The following is a 23,330-nucleotide window of genomic DNA, read 5'->3' on the forward strand; positions in this document are numbered from 1 at the left end:
GATGCGCAAAAGACTCTGCAGACTCTGACGGCCTATGGGACAGTGACATAGGGACAAGATCAATAAGTTTCCTAGGTCTATAATCAGTAAGGACTTCACGAGGACTTAGACCTGTGAACCTATCAATAAAATTATTCAACGTAAACTCGGTTGTAGGTATTACGGTGTCCCATGTTCTGGTGTGCTCTATATCCCTCCTAGGGGGAGACTCATTCGGTAGATCATCAGGAAAGATATCACGTAACTCATCCATTACCGGAATGGCCTCAGTGGGTAACTCTACACTAGCCGCTGGTGCACTCTCTCCAGCCACAAGGCCACACATGTTGTACCCCTCAAAATAGTGGTCTTTATGTCTCTCATGGGGTGGGTGTCCGGGTGCACACCCATAATTGATTCCTTGACCAACTCCATTCATTAGTGTATCCTCCAGGCCACCTGCTTGAGATTGGACATCTACCCCAATGGTGGGGTTTGTCCTAGCGATGGTCTTTAGTCTGGTAATGCGTACATCAAGCTGTTCACAGCATTGGTCCATTTCCAAGCGCTTAATCATAGACTCCAACGTCTGAGATATCTTGTTTAGTGACTCTTGCAATTGTTCCATGTTTAGTGTAGGGTGCAAACCGAAACTGCGACCTGTACGTGTGGGCATATAGTGACTTGCTCAACCTAAAGATCTTCTATGACAACTATATGCGTCTAAAAACTAAATGACCCTACGAGACTCTATATGAAGGAGACTACACACTGTTACTAAAATTCAGCTATATATGATGGACTGAATGCATGAAGGACTCAAACTAAACCCTAAATATGTTGTGAATTCCCCTACAAGAACCCTAGGCTCTGATACCAAATTTGATGCAGGACATGGAAAATTAAATATGATATGCAAGATTGCAGGCTTAGATCACACCAATTCAAAAACAATCACACAAATTCCACATCCCACATGAAAATCCAAACATTCAATTAAAGGGGAATCTATGCGGGTCCAAGCCGACACAGGCTAGGACTGGACCGATAAAATTATAAACCAAACAATGTCAAAGGGAAGTAAAATCAACTACTCATGCCTAAAAATCAGTCCCTAATCCAAGGGATTCCCTAATTTCAATTCAAGGAACCCTAAGGTGATAAAAAGGGGCAAATCAATTAGGGATCATGTAATATAGGGTTAAGATTCATGAAAAAATGGCTATGAGAGGATAAAAGAGGATAAAAACCTGAGCCAAAAGAAAATCCCGCGTGTGGACAGCAACAATGGCCCAGACGGACGTGCGTGTGATCCCGGCCGCACGCGTGTGGGGCCCACTATTCAGAAAAAGGCCACCTTGGCCCTGGTCAGCCAGGGATGGACTCCAAAACCTCCAAATTTCAGCTCGATCCGATGTACGGTTTGTGTGTGGTGCTCCGCCGAAGTTTTAGCTCGCCTGCGGGCCGAAATCTGCTGTAATGAAGAAATCTAATGCAACAAAAGGACAAATTCGAAGTACGGATGGTGGGGAAGATGGAAAAAAATGATGGAAGATGGGGGTGAATTGGGATCGATGTGGCTTCGCACCACGGTAGTTAGCCCTTCGAAAAGGGAGGGCTTCGCACCCACTTTTGAATTCTTCCACAACTCACGAAGAGAGCAGAAAAATAAAGCAGGAATTTTTTTATTAACTTCAATGAATGAAAAGAACTACAAGGGGTGCCTATTTATAGGGAGAACCCTATACCCAAAAACTCGCACCATATGCGACACCTATTACTTGGCGATTAAGTAAACTAAAATAAAAATCAAACGAGGAAATCTAAAGCGTTCACGATGTTCTAAATAATAACAATAAGCAAAACTTAAAATATAAAACCAATCCGATGAGTGGGCCACGATCATGAGATCCCATGGTGGGCTTTTCTTGACTATCGGGCCACTTTTCTGAACCAAAACTTGTCTTCTAGCTAGGAGGCCCTCTCTGGACGTCGTCATCGAGCCAGATCGATGGTGGGGTCCTCCTTCTGCGTACGTACGTGCGTAGGGGGGGCGGCGTGAGTGCGCGTGTGCGCGTGATGTCCCCATCAGCTGACCTCTATCTGTGCAGCACCTAGTTTCAGCGGGAGGATTAAGATAATTTTCTTTGCTCATCTTTCTTCTTGTTCTTAACTCATGATCGTTTGGTCTTTGCCGCTACTTTCCATCACTTATCATATGAATCTATGATGAAGTATCAATGCAATTTGAGAGGCATGAATTTTTCCTCCCACATCCTTCTATTGCAAATCTTTGTTTGATCGCACAACCATGCAACTTCACCTTTTTTCAAGTATTTTCTTGTTTTAGTTTGTCTATGACATGTTCTTCATGATACAGTATTCCTCTTGTTGCAGTGTTTTGACTCCCTACTATACTGAGGAGGTTCTTTTCTCCCTACAAGATCTTGAAGAACCGAATGAAGATGGTGTTTCTATCCTTTTCTACTTACAGAAAATCTACCCAGGTTTACTCTTGCCCCGCATAGGATATGCAAACAAGCATGCATCAGGATTGGGTTATCTTCTAACATAAGAGCATATTTGAATTACTATTTGGAAACTCATGTTTATTCCCTTTTGGTGAACAGATGAATGGAATAATTTTCTTGAGCGGATTGGATATAAAACCGAAGAAGAAATCAGAGGAAACGTGGAACTGGAAGATGAACTTCGTCTTTGGGCATCATATAGAGGACAGACTTTGACAAGAACTGGTATAAGACTTGCTGGTTGACTCGAATCATATGCGAAATTGTTGTTTACTTACTTTTTGTAACTGTTCCTTCGTTGTTCTTGTCCTGGTTCTTTGCTGTTGACTTCTTCATTGTACCTAATACCAGTCAGAGGCATGATGTACTACCGTAAAGCTTTGGAACTTCAGGCTTTCCTTGATATGGCCAAAGATGATGGTAATTAGTATATCCTTGTGTAATTATTAAAAACTTGTAATCCACCATTCCTGCATCAATTATTTGTCCTTTCATGTATGGATGGATGCTTTTGTTCAGATCTAATGGATGGCTACAAGGCAGCTGAATCAACATCTGAGGAACAATCAAAAGTGGAAAGATCATTGTGGACACAATGTCAAGCTGTTTCTGACATGAAGTTCACTTATGTGGTGTCCTGCCAGCAATATGGAATTCACAAGAGGTCTGGTGATGCACGAGCACAGGACATTCTCAAGCTTATGACAACGTATGTCTATCAAATATTGGTTTCTTTTTTTAATTGTTATCTAATTTATGTTATAGATTTCACCTTTTGCAGCTACTTTAATGTTGCAGATATCCTTCTCTCCGTGTGGCTTATATTGATGAGGTTGAAGAACCAAACAAAGATAAAACAAAAAAGATAAATCAGAAGGTTTATTATTCTGCTTTGGTGAGGGCTGCTATATCAAAGGCTGTGAATCCTGCTGAGCCCATCAATCCCGTCGAGCCAGTCCAAAATCTTGACCAGGTGACGCCTTATCACATGATTGTGATTAGATGAAAACTTGAAATTTGAGTTCAATAGAGTTAAGCATGAAATTCAATAATCTTTTATCATGTAGTAGGCGCTTACTTGAGAAAGAAAGTAGATACCAGAGATCTAAGCACTGACAGCATCGCAACTAAACCCCAGGATTCAGCTCAAATTGCTGATGCCATTGGCAGTAAGTTTGTCTAGCATGGAATGGACATTCACCTCAAAGAAATATGGTCAGTAAAAGGATTGAACATTTGCCGACCAAACCCTATCCAATGGCATCGACCAAACCCCATTCCCATAAAGGGAATATTAGTCACTTTTTGCTTGTATTGTGTGACTCAAGACCAAAATGCCGGCTTTCAGGTTCACCTGGCCATGATGGAAGTGCCATGGATGCATTTTACATACAATGCCCCATAAAAAATGGCGGCTGTTAAACACTGATTGCAGCTGTCATTTATCAAAATAAAGAATGCCAAAAAATTCCAGTGTGCAATCATGTTGTTCCTCACAGTGTTTGTCAAGGAATCTTATATATGTTTGCCTAGCACCATTAACATGGCAAACTCTGCAGTTGACCCTAACTAGTGGACATTATATGGGAAGGGATATTTCTGCAAAAATGTTAAGCTCCCTTGCATGCAATGACAGACAATCTCGTTTGGCATGGTGTCTGCTTCTTTATTGAATAAAGTGTGTTCTCAATTAAAAATAGCCAAAAAAACAAAAAGTCTAAGAAATAGATGATATACAGTGTGCAACGCAAATTAATTGTGTTTTCCATCTAGGCCAGCATTTTACCCTGATGCACGATACATGCATGTGCACACACAAAGAGAGACAGATTCCCACAAACAACTAGTCTGACTGCTTAGTTCCTGTCCAACTAGTGGTTAAATGCCTGCATGTTGTGTGTTGACATCTCACCAATCAATGGCATTTGCCCCGCCTTAAAAATTGCTTTGCTAAAAAATCAGTCTAATCTACCCAACAGGTTGGCCTCACCTGTACTTATAGATCAGATCAGTGGCTCTGCATTTTTCTCGATGGTGTAGCCCACTTGATGAGTGGATTGGCTTGATTTTGCACTAGGTGTTCTTCATGGTTGGTTCAACCAGTGTTTTAAACAGCAAATAACATGTAGCGTAGAATTCACCCCTCTAAAGCGTGTGGCATAAGCTACATGCTACTTCTAGATTTTTAATCAAGCTTGTGCTTGGTTGCACCAATTTCATGATATTCTTTACCAAATTAGATTGATTAATAATGAAATTTAATAAAATTTTATTATATTTAGTGCAACCAAATGCAACCTAAAGTAATAGGAAAGGGCAATGATTAAGTATAAAGGTAAAGAAAGAAAATGAAACTGGTTAAATAACATAATTTTACTAGAAGCATTGAAAATATTAACTAATTTTATTGAAAATACAAACATATAACAAATCATGGAAAACATTAATTGATTTTAATGTTGTGGTGAAAAATAGCTTATACTGTGAGCTACATAGCCTATGTAAAAAGGCTAAGCTACATGCGACCTAAGCTATTTTCATGAACTATGTAGCGTTAAGGCTAAGCTACGCTACATAGCGTTGCTATTTTAAACACTGTCATCCAACCTTTTTGATAGCTTGGATGCCGTGCACATGTGGCACATTGGAATTATGTGCTAGTTGGACCATAACCAACTAGGTGTATGTGAGCATTTGTGATAGAGAAACTGATCGGGTATGACCGGAAGTACACTAACTTGTCATTCAACCAGGTCTTTACCACCAATATTTCAACTGTGTAGAACATCTGTACCATTTCTCCATGAAGATCACCTGGCACTGCCTATTTTTGCGATAGGTGGTCTTCATGGTGGGGCCTACTATTTGCATGGTACAGATGTCCTACATAGCTGGCAGGATGGCAGGAAAGACCTGGTTACACTAACTTGTCATTCAACCAGGTCTTTACCACCAATATTTCAACTGTGTAGAACATCTGTACCATTTCTCCATGAAGATCTCCTGGCACTGCCTATTTTTGTGATAGGTGATCTTCATGGTGGGGCTTACTATTTGCATGGTACAGATGTCGTACATAGCTGGCATGATGGCAGGAAAGACCTGGTTGGATGAAAGTTTAGCTACACCCCAGCTGTACCTGAGCATTTCTTTTTTGCTGTGGTATGTGTGCGCACCTGTGAAAGATCTGGTTGGATGTCCAGTCACCATACTTCCAGCTGCACCAGATCAGTTCTCATTGCTGTTAGTGTGCGCTTGTGCTGGGTAGTGACAATTGTTTGATGGGATGATGCCATACACATGTCACTGTGGGCCCTAGACAACTTGACTCCATTGTAACTAGCCATAGAGTCACTTGACCCACTCTATGTGTGTACATGCTGGGTGATCATCATGGTGGGACACCTCTTTGATGGGTCGGATGAAAGTTTAGCTACACCCCAGCTGTACCTGGGCATTTCTTTTTTGCTGTGGTATGTGTGCGCACCTGTGAAAGATCTGGTTGGATGTCCAGTTACCATACTTCCAGCTGCACCAGATCAGTTCTCATTGCTGTTAGTGTGTGCTTGTGCTGGGTAGTGACAATTGTTTGATGGGATGATGCCATACACATGTCACTGTGGGCCCTAGACAACTTGACTCCATTGTAACTAGCCATAGAGTCACTTGACCCACTCTATGTGTGTACATGCTGGGTGATCATCATGGTGGGACACTTCTTTGATGGGTCGGATGCCATACACATGTCATGCAGGTGCCAAACAAGTTGACTTCGTCGTAACTCACTGTGCAGTCACTCCATGTAATCAGTCCCCTATATAAATGTTTGTGTATGTGTGTGTTCACTGTTTTCTATCGTTCTTTCAGGAGTCTCTAAGTTGATAATTATGTGGAGCAAGTCATAGACAAATCTCTCAGTTTCCTTCTTCTACCATCTTGATCTGGCTGTATAATCCCGCTATACGGTTTCAATATGTCATTTTTCCTTATTTCCTTTTTATTACTGTCCACAGGTTATTTATCGAATAAAGCTTCCAGGTCCAGCTATCTTGGGTGAAGGAAAGCCAGAAAATCAAAATCATGCCATTATTTTTACTCGTGGGGAAGGGCTGCAGACAATTGATATGAATCAGGTAGAGAATGAACTTCCAGTTGTCGTCCATGATGATGACCTCAGATCTCTAGATAAAGTCACCTTGTTGAATGGACATTTCTACAGGATAATTACATGGAAGAGGCCTTCAAAATGAGGAACTTACTGGAGGAATTTCTTAAAAAGCATGACGGTGTGAGGTATCCAACAATACTAGGACTCAGGGAACACATATTCACTGGCAGGTAAGTTGCTTTAACTCTGTCGGTGATCTTGGATTTATGTGGAAAATAAAGTGACTGCTTTGACATGGGATGATCTTGACTTGGATTTGAGTAGAAAAATAAACTGACTGCTTAGATGTGGGATGATCTTGACTTGGATTTAAGTGGAAATACAGTGATTATGAAATATAGCTGATGCAATCGGATTTGTTCAAATTTTTGGCTTTTGTTTGGTAACTTTTCGTATTTGATGATTGTGCAGTGTTTCTTCTCTTGCATGGTTTATGTCAAATCAAGAGACCAGTTTTGTGACTATTGGACAGAGGCTATTGGCCAATCCCTTAAAGTAAGTATTTCTAATTTTCATAAGTGGGCCGTAAATATCACAATGGTTGCAAGGAAAGTGAATTCCGAAGGATTGTGGCCATAGCTATGCCTATTGTCCCTTTTGAATATCATACAGACAGAAATTTGGTTGATGTATCTTTATTTGCATGTTCATGGGTACTTGTTAGTTGATCCAAGATTGCCTTCTCTATTTATGCCTATCGTCCCTTGTGAATATCATATAGACAAAGAAATTTGGTTGATGTAGCTTTATTTGCATGTTCATGCGCACTGGTTTTTTTATCCAAGATGCCTTCTCTATTGATGCCTATTGTCCCTCGTGAATATCATGTAGACAAGGAAAATTGGTTGATGTAGCTTTGCTTGCATGTTCATGTGTACTTGTTAGTTGATCCAAGATTGCTTTCTCTATTGATGACTTATGAGAGATCTTCATTCTTCACAAATTCAAGAAAAATGATAAGCAAGGTATAAATCTATTGTCTTATAATGTAATAGCCGATGGAAATGAAATTTAGGTGAAGTTGTATTTACCGTGGTGACAATTAACTATGTGCATAGCTCTTTTCGTTATCTGGATGGGCAAGCGATTTCCACTCACCATGGGGAATTTCTGAAAATCCTGGTCAAGTGGAATCACAGGCTGATTTTAGATAGCACATGGATCACAGAGGTAGAGTTGCAAACTTTGGATCCCGACATCCTGGAGCGTTATAAGAGTGTTAATCCGTCAGAGGCGAACTCTTCTCAGCTGAGGAGAGTTGATGAAGACATCACATCACGTACACCTTTACGTATGTATCTAAGGAGGAGGCGGGCAGCTCCTAGTTTCTTTGTGGTTCTGCGAGTATCCATGTTGAAGACCCTATGTGCATGTGCGAGCATCTGAAAAATCCCACACTAGGAAGATGCACATGCGTTGCTTTAAGGAACAATTTGACGATCAGGCCGTTGGATCGCATGGATTACATGATCGGGCCATTGATCGTGAAGCATTCTTGTCATCATAGGGCATTTATGTTTTAGGATTTGATTTATGTTTTGGACACCTTATGAGTGGTTTTGTTTTTTTTATTACACTAGGGTTTGTTTGGTCAAAAGTCATTAAACAAGGTCTATCTTGTAATTTTGAAAAGTTTTTGAGACTATGCAAAGAGGGGGGTGTGTGACCTCTCCATGGTGGATTTCTCTCTTAAAAAAAAAAAAAAAAAAACAAAGTTCCTTTGTTTCTTCTTCTTCATGTGAGATGAAGACTTGTTCCATGCGATTTGGAACGAAGATCGATGCGATGCTTATCTTCAATCATGGGAGTGTGAGGCTTCCAATTATCCATTTTTGAGTTTTTCTTCTTCTTCATGCAAAGTATTTTGTTGAAATCTCCTTAGTTCTTCTTCCAAAACCTATTCCAACATGTTCTTTTCTTCTTCTTCATCCTTTTCCTCAAAACCATAAAGTTATATACCAAACCCTAGTTGTTCGGACCCCACACGTGACTGTACGGCCACAGGTTCGAGCCCACGGGCTGGTCCGTATGGCCACTCCTCTAGTCCCCCTTGCCTCTTTGAACCCTTCCTCCAAAACCCTCTCTTCCCTTGTCCAAAACCCTAACCTTAAAATCCCAAATATCTCAATTTTCCTAAATTCCCAAGCCGTAGATCTTCAAATCCTTCAATTAACCTGAAATCTCTAACTTCCCTTCATCCAAAACCTTAATTTCCATCTCCTAATACCTAAATCATTTAATCCCTTTATTCAGTTCCCTGCTTTAACGTTAATTTCACCTTTTTTCCCCAAACTTTCCTAACCCTAGCTTCACCCACACCCAAATCCAATAAACCTTAGGTAGTATTAGACCTTCACCTTTAAAATAGACATAACCTATTTAGATGTTTTTACATCCATTAGATCCTAGTTTCTCATGTTTAATGGTCTTGTAGGATGATGCTTGCCAACTTAGGCTTAAACTATGCATGATTTCCTTGTAGAATCTTGATATTTTTTATGATGGTAGCAAGATTTATAGTTTTCATTAATTAATTTAAATTCGTTGATTGATCTCACACATTATTTGAGTTCATGCATTGTTCCTACATCAAATAGACTATTCTATAGGTTGATTACAATCTAGCACTATCTAATAGTCTATTACATAGGTTGATTACAATCAAAGAGTTTATAGTCTATTTAGACAAAAAAATTTCTGGGTGAATGTTTTCTACTGTTTCTAGGATCCATGGAGCCATGTTTCACCAAGGATTTTTTTTTTTCTTCCGATACAAGAATCATGTAGGCATATGTGACTAGGCCCCATGTGTCATTCTTATCGACTTCTATTTCCTCTATTATATTTTTCTTTTACTCAGGATGAGTTAGTGCTTTGTCTTTTTGGGCTCTAAATTGAACGAGCTGGAATAATGGATGGCATAAGATATGCATGATCTTGTTTGCTTAACACTATTGGCATATCTAAATTACACATAACAGCAGAAAGAACACCCAAAATCAGGAGTAGAGAGTACTTGGGTCTGGAGAGTTTGTTGACTGGATGGAAGAGAAATTAACTGCGTGAAAACTACGAACCTAATTTTGCACGAAATCAATCAAAGTGCAAAGAGGCACATTCTACTACTATGCTGGTTTTCATCGGCCTCTTGAAAACCCCAATGAGAATATTCTCGATCCATTTCAAGTAGTGGCTAACAACTGACATCCATAACCATAAGGCTCGTGTGCACAAAACAATTCCCATGTCTTCCTCCACTTGTTTGTATAAGTCTTTGACATTGGAGGATTGAAGGCCCGCATGTTCAAACCCAGTGCCTGATATCCAATAATTTAGACCTTTGTCGAACCATGTATCCATGGAATTTGTCAGTCAAATTCCCATGAAAGTAGGCTGAGGGTAATGCCCATTGTTACTTGCACTAATGTTATCCATGGATCTGAGGCTCACCAAAGATATCAAGTCCTGTGATGCTTTTTCTGATGATACAAGAATCGTGGGGCTATGTGAAGCCTGACAGATCCCTAAAGTTCTTTCCTTTATTTATTGGGGAGTGTTTTGTTATAATTTTGTAATTATGAATTTTCAATGTGATGAACTACGTATTAATTAGTCTCTTTTTTCCCCTCGTAGGGTCCGCTTTCACTATGGACATCCAGATGTGTTTGATAGACTATTTCACCTTACAAGAGGTGGTGTGAGTAAAGCATCCAAGATCATCAATCTCAGTGAGGACATATTTGCAGGCATGTTTAAAACTGATCTCCTCTTTGTTGAGTAGTGGAGTATTGCATCCACTCATTCCCACTCATCCTTTTTTGCGGCTCTGATGTGGCAGGTTTCAATTCTACTCTTCGTGAAGGAAATGTAACTCATCATGAATACATGCAAGTTGGCAAAGGTAGGGATGTGGGTCTTAACCAGATCTCAATGTTTGAGACAAAGATAGCTAATGGCAATGGTGAGCAGACATTGAGTCGTGACATATACAGGCTTGGACACCGTTTTGATTTCTTCCGGATGTTGTCATGTTATTTCACCACCGTGGGTTTCTACTTTAGCACATTGGTATGATTCTTAACCCTGCAATGCTTCATGAATCTGATTCTCTCTCATAAAGTCTATCTGAATCTCATTTTGTTTCTATATGTCAGGTGACTGTACTCACCGTATATGTATTTCTTTATGGGCGTCTGTATCTTGTTCTTAGTGGACTTGAAGAAGGAATGGCTCAGGAATTTAGATACAATAAGCCTCTTCAAGTGGCTCTTGCTTCTCAGTCCTTTGTGCAACTTGGATTTCTAATGGCCCTGCCTATGATGATGGAAATTGGCTTAGAAAGAGGATTCCGCACTGCACTAAGTGATTTCATACTCATGCAATTACAATTGGCCCCTGTATTTTTTACATTTTCTCTTGGGACCAGGACCCATTATTATGGAAGGACATTACTGCATGGAGGTGCTGAGTATAGAGGCACAGGTCGTGGATTTGTGGTCTTTCATGCCAAGTTTGCTGAGAACTACAGGTTATACTCCCGAAGTCACTTTGTCAAGGGCCTCGAGCTGATGATCCTGCTTATTGTGTACCAAATCTTTGGAAATTCATATAGAGATCCAGTAGCATATATTTTGATCACGGTTTCTATGTGGTTCATGGTGGGCACATGGCTTTTTGCTCCCTTCCTCTTCAATCCTTCAGGATTCGAGTGGCAGAAGATTGTTGATGACTGGACTGATTGGAACAAATGGATCAGCAACCGCGGAGGGATTGGCGTGCCCGCAGCAAAAAGCTGGGAATCATGGTGGGAGAAGGAGCAGGGGCATCTTCGACATTCAGGAAAACGTGGGCTCATTGCTGAGATATTGTTAGCTCTGCGCTTCTTTATCTACCAATACGGGCTTGTCTATCACTTGAAACTAACAAAACAGAACAAGAGTGTTTTGGTATGTTATCTAAGCATTCTACTGCATTTTACCAATATGTGCATGCATGTGTTGACAGTTTTATTCCTCTAATGACACTGCATTCTCGAAGAAATATGCATTAATTCTGCTTGGTTGCAGGTCTACGGCATCTCATGGCTTGTGATTGTGGCTATATTGCTGGTCATGAAGGTAAGTCACAATCCTTCAATTCTCAAGCCTTGGTGTCCACTTATTAGAGGAACAAGGATGAGGCATTTCTCAAAACAATCCTTCAAATTTCATCCCCTGGCAACCTTGATTAGCTGCAGTGGTTTAAATATCGGTATGGATGCATGTATCGCACCCTTGGCATATGGAAACATATTGGTATCACATGTAGTGGGGAGTGTCTGTTTGAGAGAAACATTGGGAAGACAATGGAATTTCTCAATGAAACTTTAGGATATGTTGAAAAAGAAATAATTACACACTTAAACAATTACAAGAAACAAGTATTTATAATAAGTTTCCTTTGTGTGAGGTTCTAAACTGTGTGGTGTCCAATAGAAGTGATGCAATTATATCTAAAATGAGTTTAAAGGTTTTTTTGGCAAAACATCACAACTTATTGCCAATACATTGCGATATTTTGTTCTTTACAAAGATATTTGATAACTCTCCCCCTTGTATATCATAGCACTATAGATAGTATGAACAAATACCATCAATATTTAAATCACTAATTAGTTGTGATTATAGTTTCTGAAATATCAGTATCGCTACAAGTTTTGTTGGCCAAGGATACGGAAACAATATCGATATCGTCAATAACTGGAAATGTGGGGAAACATTGGGTAAACATCTGAAAAATAGCGGAATTTTTCAGTGAAACCTCCGAAGACGCTAAAATATACATATTTGCATATTTATGAATAAAAAATTTACAAAAATAAAAATAAAAATGCATACATAATAAGTTTCCATTTAATGGGTGGGCCTAAAAGCATGTGTACTCTTAAGAAATCAGTCCAACCATCCCATCTAACCAACCAACCATTCAACCTTCCATCCAAACATCCATCGCTATTTCAGAATATTGATAACATGTAATATTTCACCAAGAAATCGTCGACAACTGGAAAGGAAATGAAAGATTCTTGTCTCGATGTCGCCCATGTTGCGATGACGATAATATCATGATATTATCAATATTATCGTCGACAATTTGAACATTGCATATAACCATGCCCCCATATTAAAAAAAAAGTTTGAAATGGAAATTATTTTAATAAACCGATTTTTGGCAATATCAATACATTGGTGATATTATCAAAATATCGCCAATACAATAGTGATACAACCGACACGTGGAATTCACACAGTTGAAAATATTTGCAATACATTGGTGATATCGATACATTGGCAATACTTGGCAATGCATCGCCAATACCTGGAATTTCTGATACCACTAGAGTTGCTGGTATCATTACCAGTGCTATCGGTATCGCCGAGCTGGAGATACGGTTAATATCAGGGATATTTTGATAATATCGGGGATATTTCGATAATATCATAGATACTTCGAACAATGGTTGTGAATCAGATTGTTTTCTTTAGTAGCCAGATAAAGGTTTTCTGTGTCAGAAAATGGTAGCAAATGTTTCCTGTAGAATGTGCGCCCAAAAGTGCATAATAGTAGGGATATTTGTTGCTCTCTGGGTTAGAGTTCTAGTTAGATTTACTGATGTTTTTAAGCAAAGGGTGCCCACTGATATTCTATAATCAGTCTTGCAACTGGTCTTGGCTGTAGGTTTAAGTTATTTATCATGCACTTCAATTATTCTGATGGCGTATTTGCTTTTGCAGACTGTGTCCGTGGGAAGGCGCAAGTTCAGTGCGAATTTTCAGCTCGTGTTCCGGTTATTTAAGGGCCTTATCTTCCTAACATTTGTTTCCATTCTGATCACTCTGATAGCCCTTCCCCATATGACAGTGCAGGACATTGTTGTATGTATTCTGGCATTTATGCCAAGTGGATGGGGTTTGCTTCTGGTGCGTTAATCCTCTCTGCCACTTCTCTCAAGGAAACATACAATGTTTGAGTGACCATTTGCTTGACCCAATAAATGGTGTACATGTGGGGCCAACTACTTTGTGATCATATCATTCATATGGCAGCCCAACTGTTGGATGATCCCAACTTTCAGATTGGACTTCCATCAAACGCCACCCATTGCGTGCAATATTCCCTTTCCATTGGATGTCTAGGATCATCAGAGAGATGTCAGGCATGGCCCTTCGATGAGGGGGCCAACAAGTTCAGTGGTTTGCTTAGGTTACTGGAAGGTGGTCTCTCCTGTGCCATTGCTGGGTCAAAAAAATAATAATAATAATAAATAAATAAATAAAAAGAAAAACAAGTGTCTTTTTCTTTTGCTTACCATATCAATCAGGTGTACCTTCTTTGTCAGCTTACTTCAATTGTTCTGTTTGCATTTCTATTTTCAGATTGCGCAAGCTTGCAAGCCACTTGTTCAACGTGCAGGCTTTTGGGGGTCAGTCCGGGCGCTCGCTCGTGGCTATGAAATCATCATGGGCTTACTTCTGTTCACCCCAGTTGCGTTTCTAGCCTGGTTTCCATTTGTTTCGGAATTCCAAACCCGGATGCTGTTCAACCAAGCCTTCAGCAGAGGTCTACAGATCTCACGTATTCTTGGTGGTCAGAAGAAAGACCGGTCATCCCGCAACAAAGAGTAAAATCAGCTCTAGATGGCCATCTCTACACCATGAAGGATCTCCATGAGATCAGCTCTTTTTGAGGGGTCACAAGATCACTTCTCTGCGGATATCTCTGCTGAAGTTTATCTGTATTAGATGTGATGGTCCTCGACAGAGAAGAAATAGTGCTTGTTTATGATGGTATTGACTCGAGCAGTATTGACCCAAGCAGTTGTTCCAGATAACGATCTTCCATTAAGCGATGTCTTCTCTGTCAATTTTGTCAGTGGTAGTCCGATAATCAAATCAATGCAATTCCTTCTGTAGTAAGAGAAATCTGTTCCGTAATTATTAGCAATACTTGCTTTGGCAATGTTTATCAGCGTATCTCTTATCTCTGGTATTATTAGGTTCTCTAAGCCCACTCCTGCAATCACATGTGCCAGCCTAACATGTTTGTATGGCATTTGAGCAAGTGGGTCAGAAGCCCGTAGGTTAAATAGTAAGTAGAACCATGCTCAGAGGCTCCACAATGCTACTTCTTGTAAATAGTCGGCACCTCCCACTTTCTGAACTAACCTTTGGGATTCTCTAAAGCTGAGACATGTAAAGTATATATTTGGTTCCAATACCAAAAAATTGTCAGATTTTCATTATCAGAGACTTAACTATCGTTCTTGACCTTGTTCACAATACCCAAATGCTGTCTACTGCAATTATGAAATCGAAGGTAAGGGAGGATCTTATAGAGAGAGAGAGAGAGAGAGAGAGAGAGAGAGAGAGAGAGAGAGAGATGACACCTCAACGAATGTATTGTTTCAAGATGTGCATGGGACATTTTTTTAGAATGGCAACTCTTACAGGTCCTAATATCCATCAAAGCAGAAGCATTGGCAAGAGTTCACATGCGTACTTCACAAGGCCTTGAGACGGTATAAATGGGACTCATGGTTTCAGTCATGGATGGAGCATGCTCAGATAATCTCCCTAAATTGGAACAAGGGTAAGCCTTGGATTGAGGGGCTATAAATAGATGTTTAAGAGAACAAAAATGCAACAACAGTACACAACAAAAATAAAGGCAGAAATTGGATAGCTAGGATTTTCCAATATATGAAATTTCTTGGATTTTTCTGCTCATGTCGGGGTGCATCAAATCAACAGTCTGCACCACCAAACCAAGGGTCCCACTTCTACAAACTCAAGGCCAAAGCGTATATGTATCCCCCGGATGGGATGAGATGACTTGTACAATTCCTCTTGGAATTATTTTTGTTTGTATTATTTCTATGCATTGACATTATCTGAGTATGGCTACAGTTGGCGAGTTGGACAGATTTTGAGTATAGGGGATCATCTACAATCCAATTTCTGAAAATATAGCTTCAGCAAAGATTGGTTGCAACTAAGAAAGTTCTCTCCCGCTTTGAATTCTTCAAGCTGTTTTTCAGCTGTCGATTCGATGAGGGTCAGATAAGGCAGCTGTTGTATGGTTGCATAGTCATCTTTGTTTGCTTGGAGAGGACTTTGGTTTTGAGGACGAACCAAATCCTCCGGTGTGGTTGTATTTTTTTTCCCCATCTTTTTTATCGCCATTAATAAGTATAGGTGGACCACACCACTAGGAGCGGTGGGGCTGGAAAACCACCCCCACTAGCGTCCCATGTAGACGTGGGAGTGGGTTTCCACTTGTGGGACCCACCTTGATGTATTTGTTAGATCCATGCTGTCCATCTATTTCTCCAGATCATTTTAGGCCATGGGCTGAAATATGAGGAATATCTGAGTCTCCATTAAGCTCTGCTGTTGAAACCTTCCAAGGCCCACCATGATGTCCCTGTTCGTCCAAGCCTTCATGAGTCAGGCCCATTGGACCCCTCTCGAGCTGGCAAATCCGGTGGATAAAGTGGATCATCTAAATGGCCCCACCTGGGTGGAAAAAGAAATATATATACATAGAGAGAGAGAGTGGATTGGCTACACCACAGCTTGAGCAGCAGACTGCTACTGAAGTGACGTCACCAAATTCTGTTATCCACGCCGTCCATCCATCCGGAGAGATCATTTTAGGGTAATATCCAAAGAATGTGATACATCCAATGCGCCAGTGGACCCCCACCACAGAAAACAGTGGGGAGAGTGACGCCACCGTTAAAAATTTCTAAAGGCTACAAAAGTTTTCGATCGAGCTTATATTTGTATTTTCCCTTCTTTAATGTCTTTGTTAACTTTTGAACAGGTTGGATATCGAAGAAACATTGTGGTGGGCCTTAGAAAGGTTTCAGCGGTGGGCATCAATCTTCACACTGTTTTCTGTGGCGGGTCCACTAAAGCTTTTGATCTGCCTCATTCTCTAGCTCATGGCTTAAAATAATATCTCCAAATGGATATTGTGGATAGAACACATACATCATACATCATAGTAGGTCCACAAAACTTGGTGACGTCACATCAGTAGCTAGTCTCGCTGCTCAACGACTCAACGTGTCAGTATATAATCCGCGTCCGTCCACCTCCCTGTCCTCTCGGGAACTTAGATATGGTGGGCCCTACAGTGATGCGTACGTGAAATCTACTCCAACCATTAGGTAACTGTTGGAAATTTAGCCGTAGGGCTGAGATAACAGGCAGATTTATGATTAAGGTGGGCCACACTAAAGGAAACAATGGGAGAAGGGATGCATATCATTACATTTTTACATGGTCCAGCAGACTTTTTATATGAAATCCACTCCAAACCATTAGCTTCATTGAGAAAATTCATACACAGGGTATAACAACTATACCCATGCTTGATTTATGTGGGCCAAACCGAATGACACAGTTTGGATGATAAACATCCCCCTGCCTATTCCTTTCATGTGGCCCACCATAATTATTGATGTAGCTGAGTTTTTAGCCATATAGTTAAACCTTATGGTAGAGTGGATTTCATATGCACGTCATGGTGGGGCCACCCCCAGCCCACCCCGATTGGCGTCGGTGATGCTAACCAAGGCAGTTGCCAAAGTCGCCCGTACTCGAGCGAATCAAGATGGGAAGAGCTTTTGGCCAAGCAAATCAAGATAGGAAGAGCTTGGATGGGCCCACAGTGATGTGTATTTGAAATCCACTCCAATCATAAGGTGTGTGACACAAATTTAAATATACGGCTGAAACATTAGTCACATTCATACTTCAAGTGGGCCACATAAGAAAAAATAGTGCAAAGAATATCCCTCATTCAAATTTTTTCACTTGGTGTAGCCCACATGAATCACTCATGGACCTAATTTTTCATCTCCATGTATGAATTTTCATGAAAAAGATAATAATTGAATTGGATTTCACATAAACATTACTGTGAGCCATGTAAAAATCCGACGGTAAGCGTCCCCTCTCTAATTGTTTCCCTTGGTGTGGCCCACCTGAATCATTAATCCGGATGATTTTTTAGCCTATGGATAAATTTCCATCAATGACATAATAGTTGAGTGGATTTCACTATGGATTTCACTAACTTATTATATTACATCCACCTTGTCTAAGTTCCCAGTACCACTGTGCACCGATATATATATATATATATATATATATAAAAATAGGGGGGGCAGTAGGCTGTTGCCAGCGTCTAAAGAGGGCGCACGACCTCCTTGAGTGTGGAGTGGGGGCCCACTCATGAGACCCACCATGGTGTATATGTTTCATCCGCACCATTTATACTTTTTGCCGGATCATTTTACGCCAGGGGCTTCAAGATCAGGCATATCCGAATCTCAGGTGAACCGCGCCGAGGGGAGCAGTTGGGCCAGGGGGCTGCCCCTTTTGCAGCTATTGGGGTTCATTCGTAGGACCCACCTTGATCTTTATGTTCCATCCACACCGTCCATCTGATTTTTCGGATCACTCTACACCATAGGCCAGAATATCAGGCCGATCCAAACCTCGGACGGGCCTCACCACAGGGAACTATGGGGTGGAAATCTTTGGATTTGGGATCCCTTGAATTGAGAATCCTTGGACTTGGAGTCCCTAGATCTTTTAAAATCCCTTATCTATGTTTGACACCTTGGATTCAAAATTCCTATAATCCAAAGGTAACTTATACATTATATGTTTCAGGGGTTTGAATTTAATTATTAAATTAACTTTAATATCTAATTAGTGTATGTATGTAATACCCAATGAATGTAATAAATCTGTTGAAATATACCTTCCTGAAATGATGAAATCCTAAGACTCAAATGGGCCACAAGCATAGGATCACATCCTAGTGACTAACCAATGATTTGTAACCGAAGATTTGTGTTGGCAATGTGCATACGGTGTAGATCATCCTATAGAAGTAATTATAGTGATGCTGTTGATAATCTAATTGTTTTGGGATATCATCAGTGGGCCATATGCCCAATAGATTGGTAGCCTAGTAGCACATATGTTGCACATGTGAGTGCCCACCCAGGTCACTTCCATTGGGCCCCGCCTTGGCATATGTATTTTATCCATGCCTTACATCCAGTTACTAGACCTTTTTAATGTACAGGCTACATAAGGAGCCAATGTTAGTCTAACGTGAGCCTAGGGCTGTACACGAACCGAGTTAACTCGACTAGCTCGCTCGACTTGACTCGACTCAAAAAAGCTCGATTCGACTCGGTTTGAAACTCAGTTTGAGCCGAGTCAAGCTGATTTTTTAAGCTCGAAAAAATTTTGAACCGAGTTGGAGCTTGCCCAAGCTCAACTTGACTCAGATCGAACCACAACTCGAATCAAACTCGGATCAAACCAGTTTCGTGACTCGATTACCTTGATATTGATGTGGGTCACCAAGTGTTTGATGAAATAACTCAACGAAGTATCGGCTAGTGGCAAGGAAGGTATGTAAATGAAACAAATACCCATTTTTCTTGATTTTGATGTTGCCTAGAAGGTGTTTGATGAAATACATGTAAACAGTTGTTATTGTTTTACATATAGTAAGAAATTGAAAGTGCACTCCACGTGTTTGTGAAAATGCCGCACAGGCTCGATCTTGGCTTGAACTGGCCCGAGTTATTGACCGAATCGAGCCGAGCTGGCCAGTCAGGCTCGAGGGCTGAGCTGAGCCTAGTTCGAGCTGGGGTCAACCAGTGGTCGAGCCAAGTTAAGTTGTGCCAAGCTCGACTTGTGCACCTTTACATGGGCCACACCACATAAGCATTTATATTTCTGGTGGGTTCTGTTGTTTGGGTCTCACTCTCTGTATATGATGCACCAATGAGGTCGACTATCACATGATATGTATGATAACATACTAGTGTACTTAGCCTGATAAGACACACTGATAACATCCTTATTGTAATGGATAGTATGCCCATTCATTTGCCCATACACATCATTTATATGCCTGTTGTGAATGGCGATTGATCATAGCATATGCCTTTTGGCTTGAGATACTTAAGGGACCCCATGTGAGATAGGGTTGCCCCACATGATCGCGCAGTATGCATAGGTTGGTGCATGACATGAATAGTATAACTCATACATTTCATATTCTGTATGTTAAGATTACCTTCATACCCTAGCAATATCAGGGTTGTGGCCTCAAAGACATACCGTGGCTTGTCGGATTGGATATCAAAAATATATGTTTTAGCACTTGGGCACTATGGATGTACTTAGGTGAAAGTCCATAAACCTTGTGGTACTAGTAGGATACTCCAACATCGAGACCGATTAGATAACATAAGCGCTCGAGTGCTAAATACCAGTAGGCCACATCTCTCACTATGTTGAAGTCGGTTAGAAATGGGTGTAACCTTATCTGCCCGAGGGTGGGGGGTTATTATGCTAGGTTGAGTCTGATCAGCACATGAAATGGATCTGTTATCAACAAGCTGGGTGGGCATTGACATACAACTAACAATGCAAATGGTGAGGTCTTTGTTACTCACTTGATCATGCACGTGATAGGAGGCAGCCAGTGTCAGAGAATATTAGACTCCAATGATATTTTTAGTTACGAACTATTTTAATATGTGGACTAGTTGAGGATTGACATGTTTGCATTGCATCTCTAGCATATGACACTCGGTCACATAGGCCTTGCATTGCATAGCCTTGGTATGACTAATAGCATTCATGGACTTGCGAGTTTAGCCCTCTATCATCTTCTGTATATTTTGATATTTGTATTCTTATCATATGCATTGTACACGCACATACGCACTCTACTGAGCTTCGTCTGAGGCTTGTGCCCATTTGTTTATGTAGTAGGTAATGCTAGGGCATATCAGCAACATTGAGCCCGAAATATGAGCACGATCTTTTGAATTTTGATTATATTTTATGTAAGTTCTCATTCCATATGATATCCACGTCATCTGTCCTTTTAAAGATATTATTTTAGATCATCAACCCAAAAATGAGGAAGATCCAATGCTTAAATGAATCACAACACAGAGGATAGCGGGGACGATGATGCCCACCATTGAAAACTTTATAGAGCCCACCATGATGTTTATTTGTCATCTAACAGGTTCATACTGTCACACGAATCTGGATGAAAGGACAAGACAAATATCAGCTTGATCTAAAAGTTTTGTAGCCTCTGAGAAATTTTCAATGTTTTCAAAGGTAGACACTCAATTCTCATTTCTTCTTACGTTGTGGTCCACTTGAGCTTTGGATCTACTAATGTTATAAAATAATCTCGCCAAATGGATGACCGGTGGGAATATAAAACTTACATCATGGTGGGCCCACGTGGGCAACACAACGACACTGAGGTCAGCTGCATCTGGCAAGAGGGATGTGGATTTCCTGAAAAGTCGTCAGCAGTAAGTTCTTGGGTATAGACATCGTGGTCAGTCGTTAGCAGTAGATTAGATGCGGCCCCGTCTCACCAGTGATAGTGCGGCCCTCGTTTTGGGACCAACTTAATCCATTTAATTTATATCCATGATGTCCATCCGTTTTTCAAGATCATTTTATTGCATGAGTCCAAAAATGAAGAAGAATAAAGTCTCAGGTGGACCATATTAGTGAAAAAATTGGTGATTTAATGCCTACCATTAAAAATTCCTAGGGCTCACATTAATGTCCATTGTAATGTTTAGTTTCCATCAAACCCGTTAATAAGGTCAATCAGACCTGGATGAAGGGAAAATATAAAGATCAACTTAATTCAAAACTTTTGTGGCCCATAAAAAGCTTTTAATGGTCATTCACCCCTATTTCTAGTGCTATGGTCCACTTGACATTTGGATCTGCTTAAGTTCTGGGATCACATCCTAAGATATTATAAGAAAAATGATGGAGGGCATAGATATACAGAAACTCATCAAGGTAGGCCTACACGGTAAGGGTAACAAAGGTGTTACACGCAACACCTGATCTACTCCCCTACTAAGCGGCTTGCGCGGTGCCATGTGCCACCGACTTAGTTAGTGTGTTGACGTCACCAATTATGTGGGCCCCACCATAATGCATGTGCTATATCCACACCCTCCACTCATTTAGAGAGATGATTTTAGGTCTTGAGCCTAAAAATTATGAAGATCCAAAGTTCAGGTGGATCTCACCACAGAAAGCAGTGGGGACAGTGACACCCACCTTTAAAACCTTCCTAAGGCCTACCATGATGTTTTTTCTTAATTTGACCTGTTGATAAGGTCACCCAAACATAGATGAAGAGAAATATATATATATATATCAGCTTGATCCAAAACTTCTATGGGCCCTAAGACGTTTTCAATGGTAAGCATTCAATCCCTAATCCTTTATGAGATGTCGTCTACTTAAGCTTTGGATCTGTCTCATTTTTAAGATCATGCCTTAAAATAAACTTGCCAAATGGAAGGACGGTTTGATGTAACGCATACATCATGGTGGGACTAATGGCAACACACCAATAAGGTCATACCATGCAATTGGATGCTTGTTCTTCTTTTATCTATTTCTTTGTCACAAAGTAAAATGCTCTGCTAGCTTGGCTGTTTCCTTTTTATTAGAAGATTTTTAAAATTTATCATCCGAAAGACAAGACACAACTCTACCGTATGTTAGGGTTGTAGACTACGTTTCATATACAGAAGAACCTGTCCATATTTTGGATCGCAAAGAATAGATTATGTACACAAAAACAATCCAACTCATCAAAGTCCTCTGGTCACATCATGGGGAAGAGGTGGCAACTTGGGAGAGAGAAGCATAAATGAAAGATAAATACCTCAGTTATTCAATGTTACAACTCATGTAATTTTGAGGGCAAATTTTTTTTTTTAGGGAGTAGACTGTAATACGCTATCTCCCTAATACTCGGGTATCGGATAACCCAAGCTGACACCGCAAAGTTTCTTCCTAAATAACTATATGAGCCTGATAACATACACTGATTAAAATTTTAAATAATGAGGAGGGGGTACATAAAGACCTAGGTCTGGATAACCCAAAAAGTAACAAACTCCATCATTCGTCCTGATGGGTGAATTAGACCGCCTGTTGTCAATTTCAGGGCCCGAACCATTAAATCCATTATTCATTAAGTCTACATAATCCCATCGGGTAAGTCTACCAGCAGATTACATTGTGGACCATCTTTTAATAAATTTAACAAATAGGCAACCCCAGGAACCATTCAAACCCCTCAATGTTGACTATGGAAGACCTTAATTGTAGATCATCTTAAAGGCCAGGCCCAATACGCCAGATCCACCGTTTATCAGGCCTACAGCACTCAGTTCACAACCCACCATTTAATCATCCCCAATTTTTTAAATATCGCCGATATCGGCCAATATATCGCACGATATATCTTGAATACCACCTGTGCGATACGAAACACGCAAGTTGTGGGATATATCTCACATGTTCGATCCGGTGAGCATTTTTTTTATCTTCAATCATTTTTCCTGTAAATCATATTAAATCATTGTTGAATTGTTACAAATCCATGATTTTATATTTTGCATGAAAAATCATGGATTGGAGCTTTGATTTCGATATTTGGAGGAGAATGACCGAGTTGTGAAAAATTGAAAAAAAAAATCAAAATTTTCTCAATTTCTC

The 23,330-nt window shown here is 40.3% G+C and overlaps 1 protein-coding gene across 1 annotated transcript in view; it reads left to right on the top strand.

Moving 5' to 3' along the window:
- Positions 1 to 14,984, top strand: part of LOC131236971 (callose synthase 3-like) — a 94,904-nt gene extending 79,920 nt beyond the window's left edge. The window contains exons 30-43 of the mRNA XM_058234557.1: positions 2,377 to 2,486; positions 2,610 to 2,735; positions 2,862 to 2,930; positions 3,030 to 3,219; positions 3,309 to 3,483; positions 6,524 to 6,643; positions 6,730 to 6,848; positions 7,090 to 7,173; positions 10,312 to 10,424; positions 10,517 to 10,746; positions 10,833 to 11,624; positions 11,745 to 11,795; positions 13,452 to 13,637; positions 14,094 to 14,984. Of these exons, the coding sequence (XP_058090540.1) occupies positions 2,377 to 2,486; positions 2,610 to 2,735; positions 2,862 to 2,930; positions 3,030 to 3,219; positions 3,309 to 3,483; positions 6,524 to 6,643; positions 6,730 to 6,848; positions 7,090 to 7,173; positions 10,312 to 10,424; positions 10,517 to 10,746; positions 10,833 to 11,624; positions 11,745 to 11,795; positions 13,452 to 13,637; positions 14,094 to 14,342 (2,614 nt within the window). The 3' untranslated portion in view covers positions 14,343 to 14,984. The remainder of the gene's footprint in view (positions 1 to 2,376; positions 2,487 to 2,609; positions 2,736 to 2,861; positions 2,931 to 3,029; positions 3,220 to 3,308; positions 3,484 to 6,523; positions 6,644 to 6,729; positions 6,849 to 7,089; positions 7,174 to 10,311; positions 10,425 to 10,516; positions 10,747 to 10,832; positions 11,625 to 11,744; positions 11,796 to 13,451; positions 13,638 to 14,093) is intronic.
- Positions 14,985 to 23,330: the final 8,346 nt, after the last annotated feature.

The sequence above is a fragment of the Magnolia sinica genome, chromosome 2 (genome assembly GCF_029962835.1).
Source record: "Magnolia sinica isolate HGM2019 chromosome 2, MsV1, whole genome shotgun sequence".
NCBI lineage: Eukaryota > Viridiplantae > Streptophyta > Magnoliopsida > Magnoliales > Magnoliaceae > Magnolia > Magnolia sinica.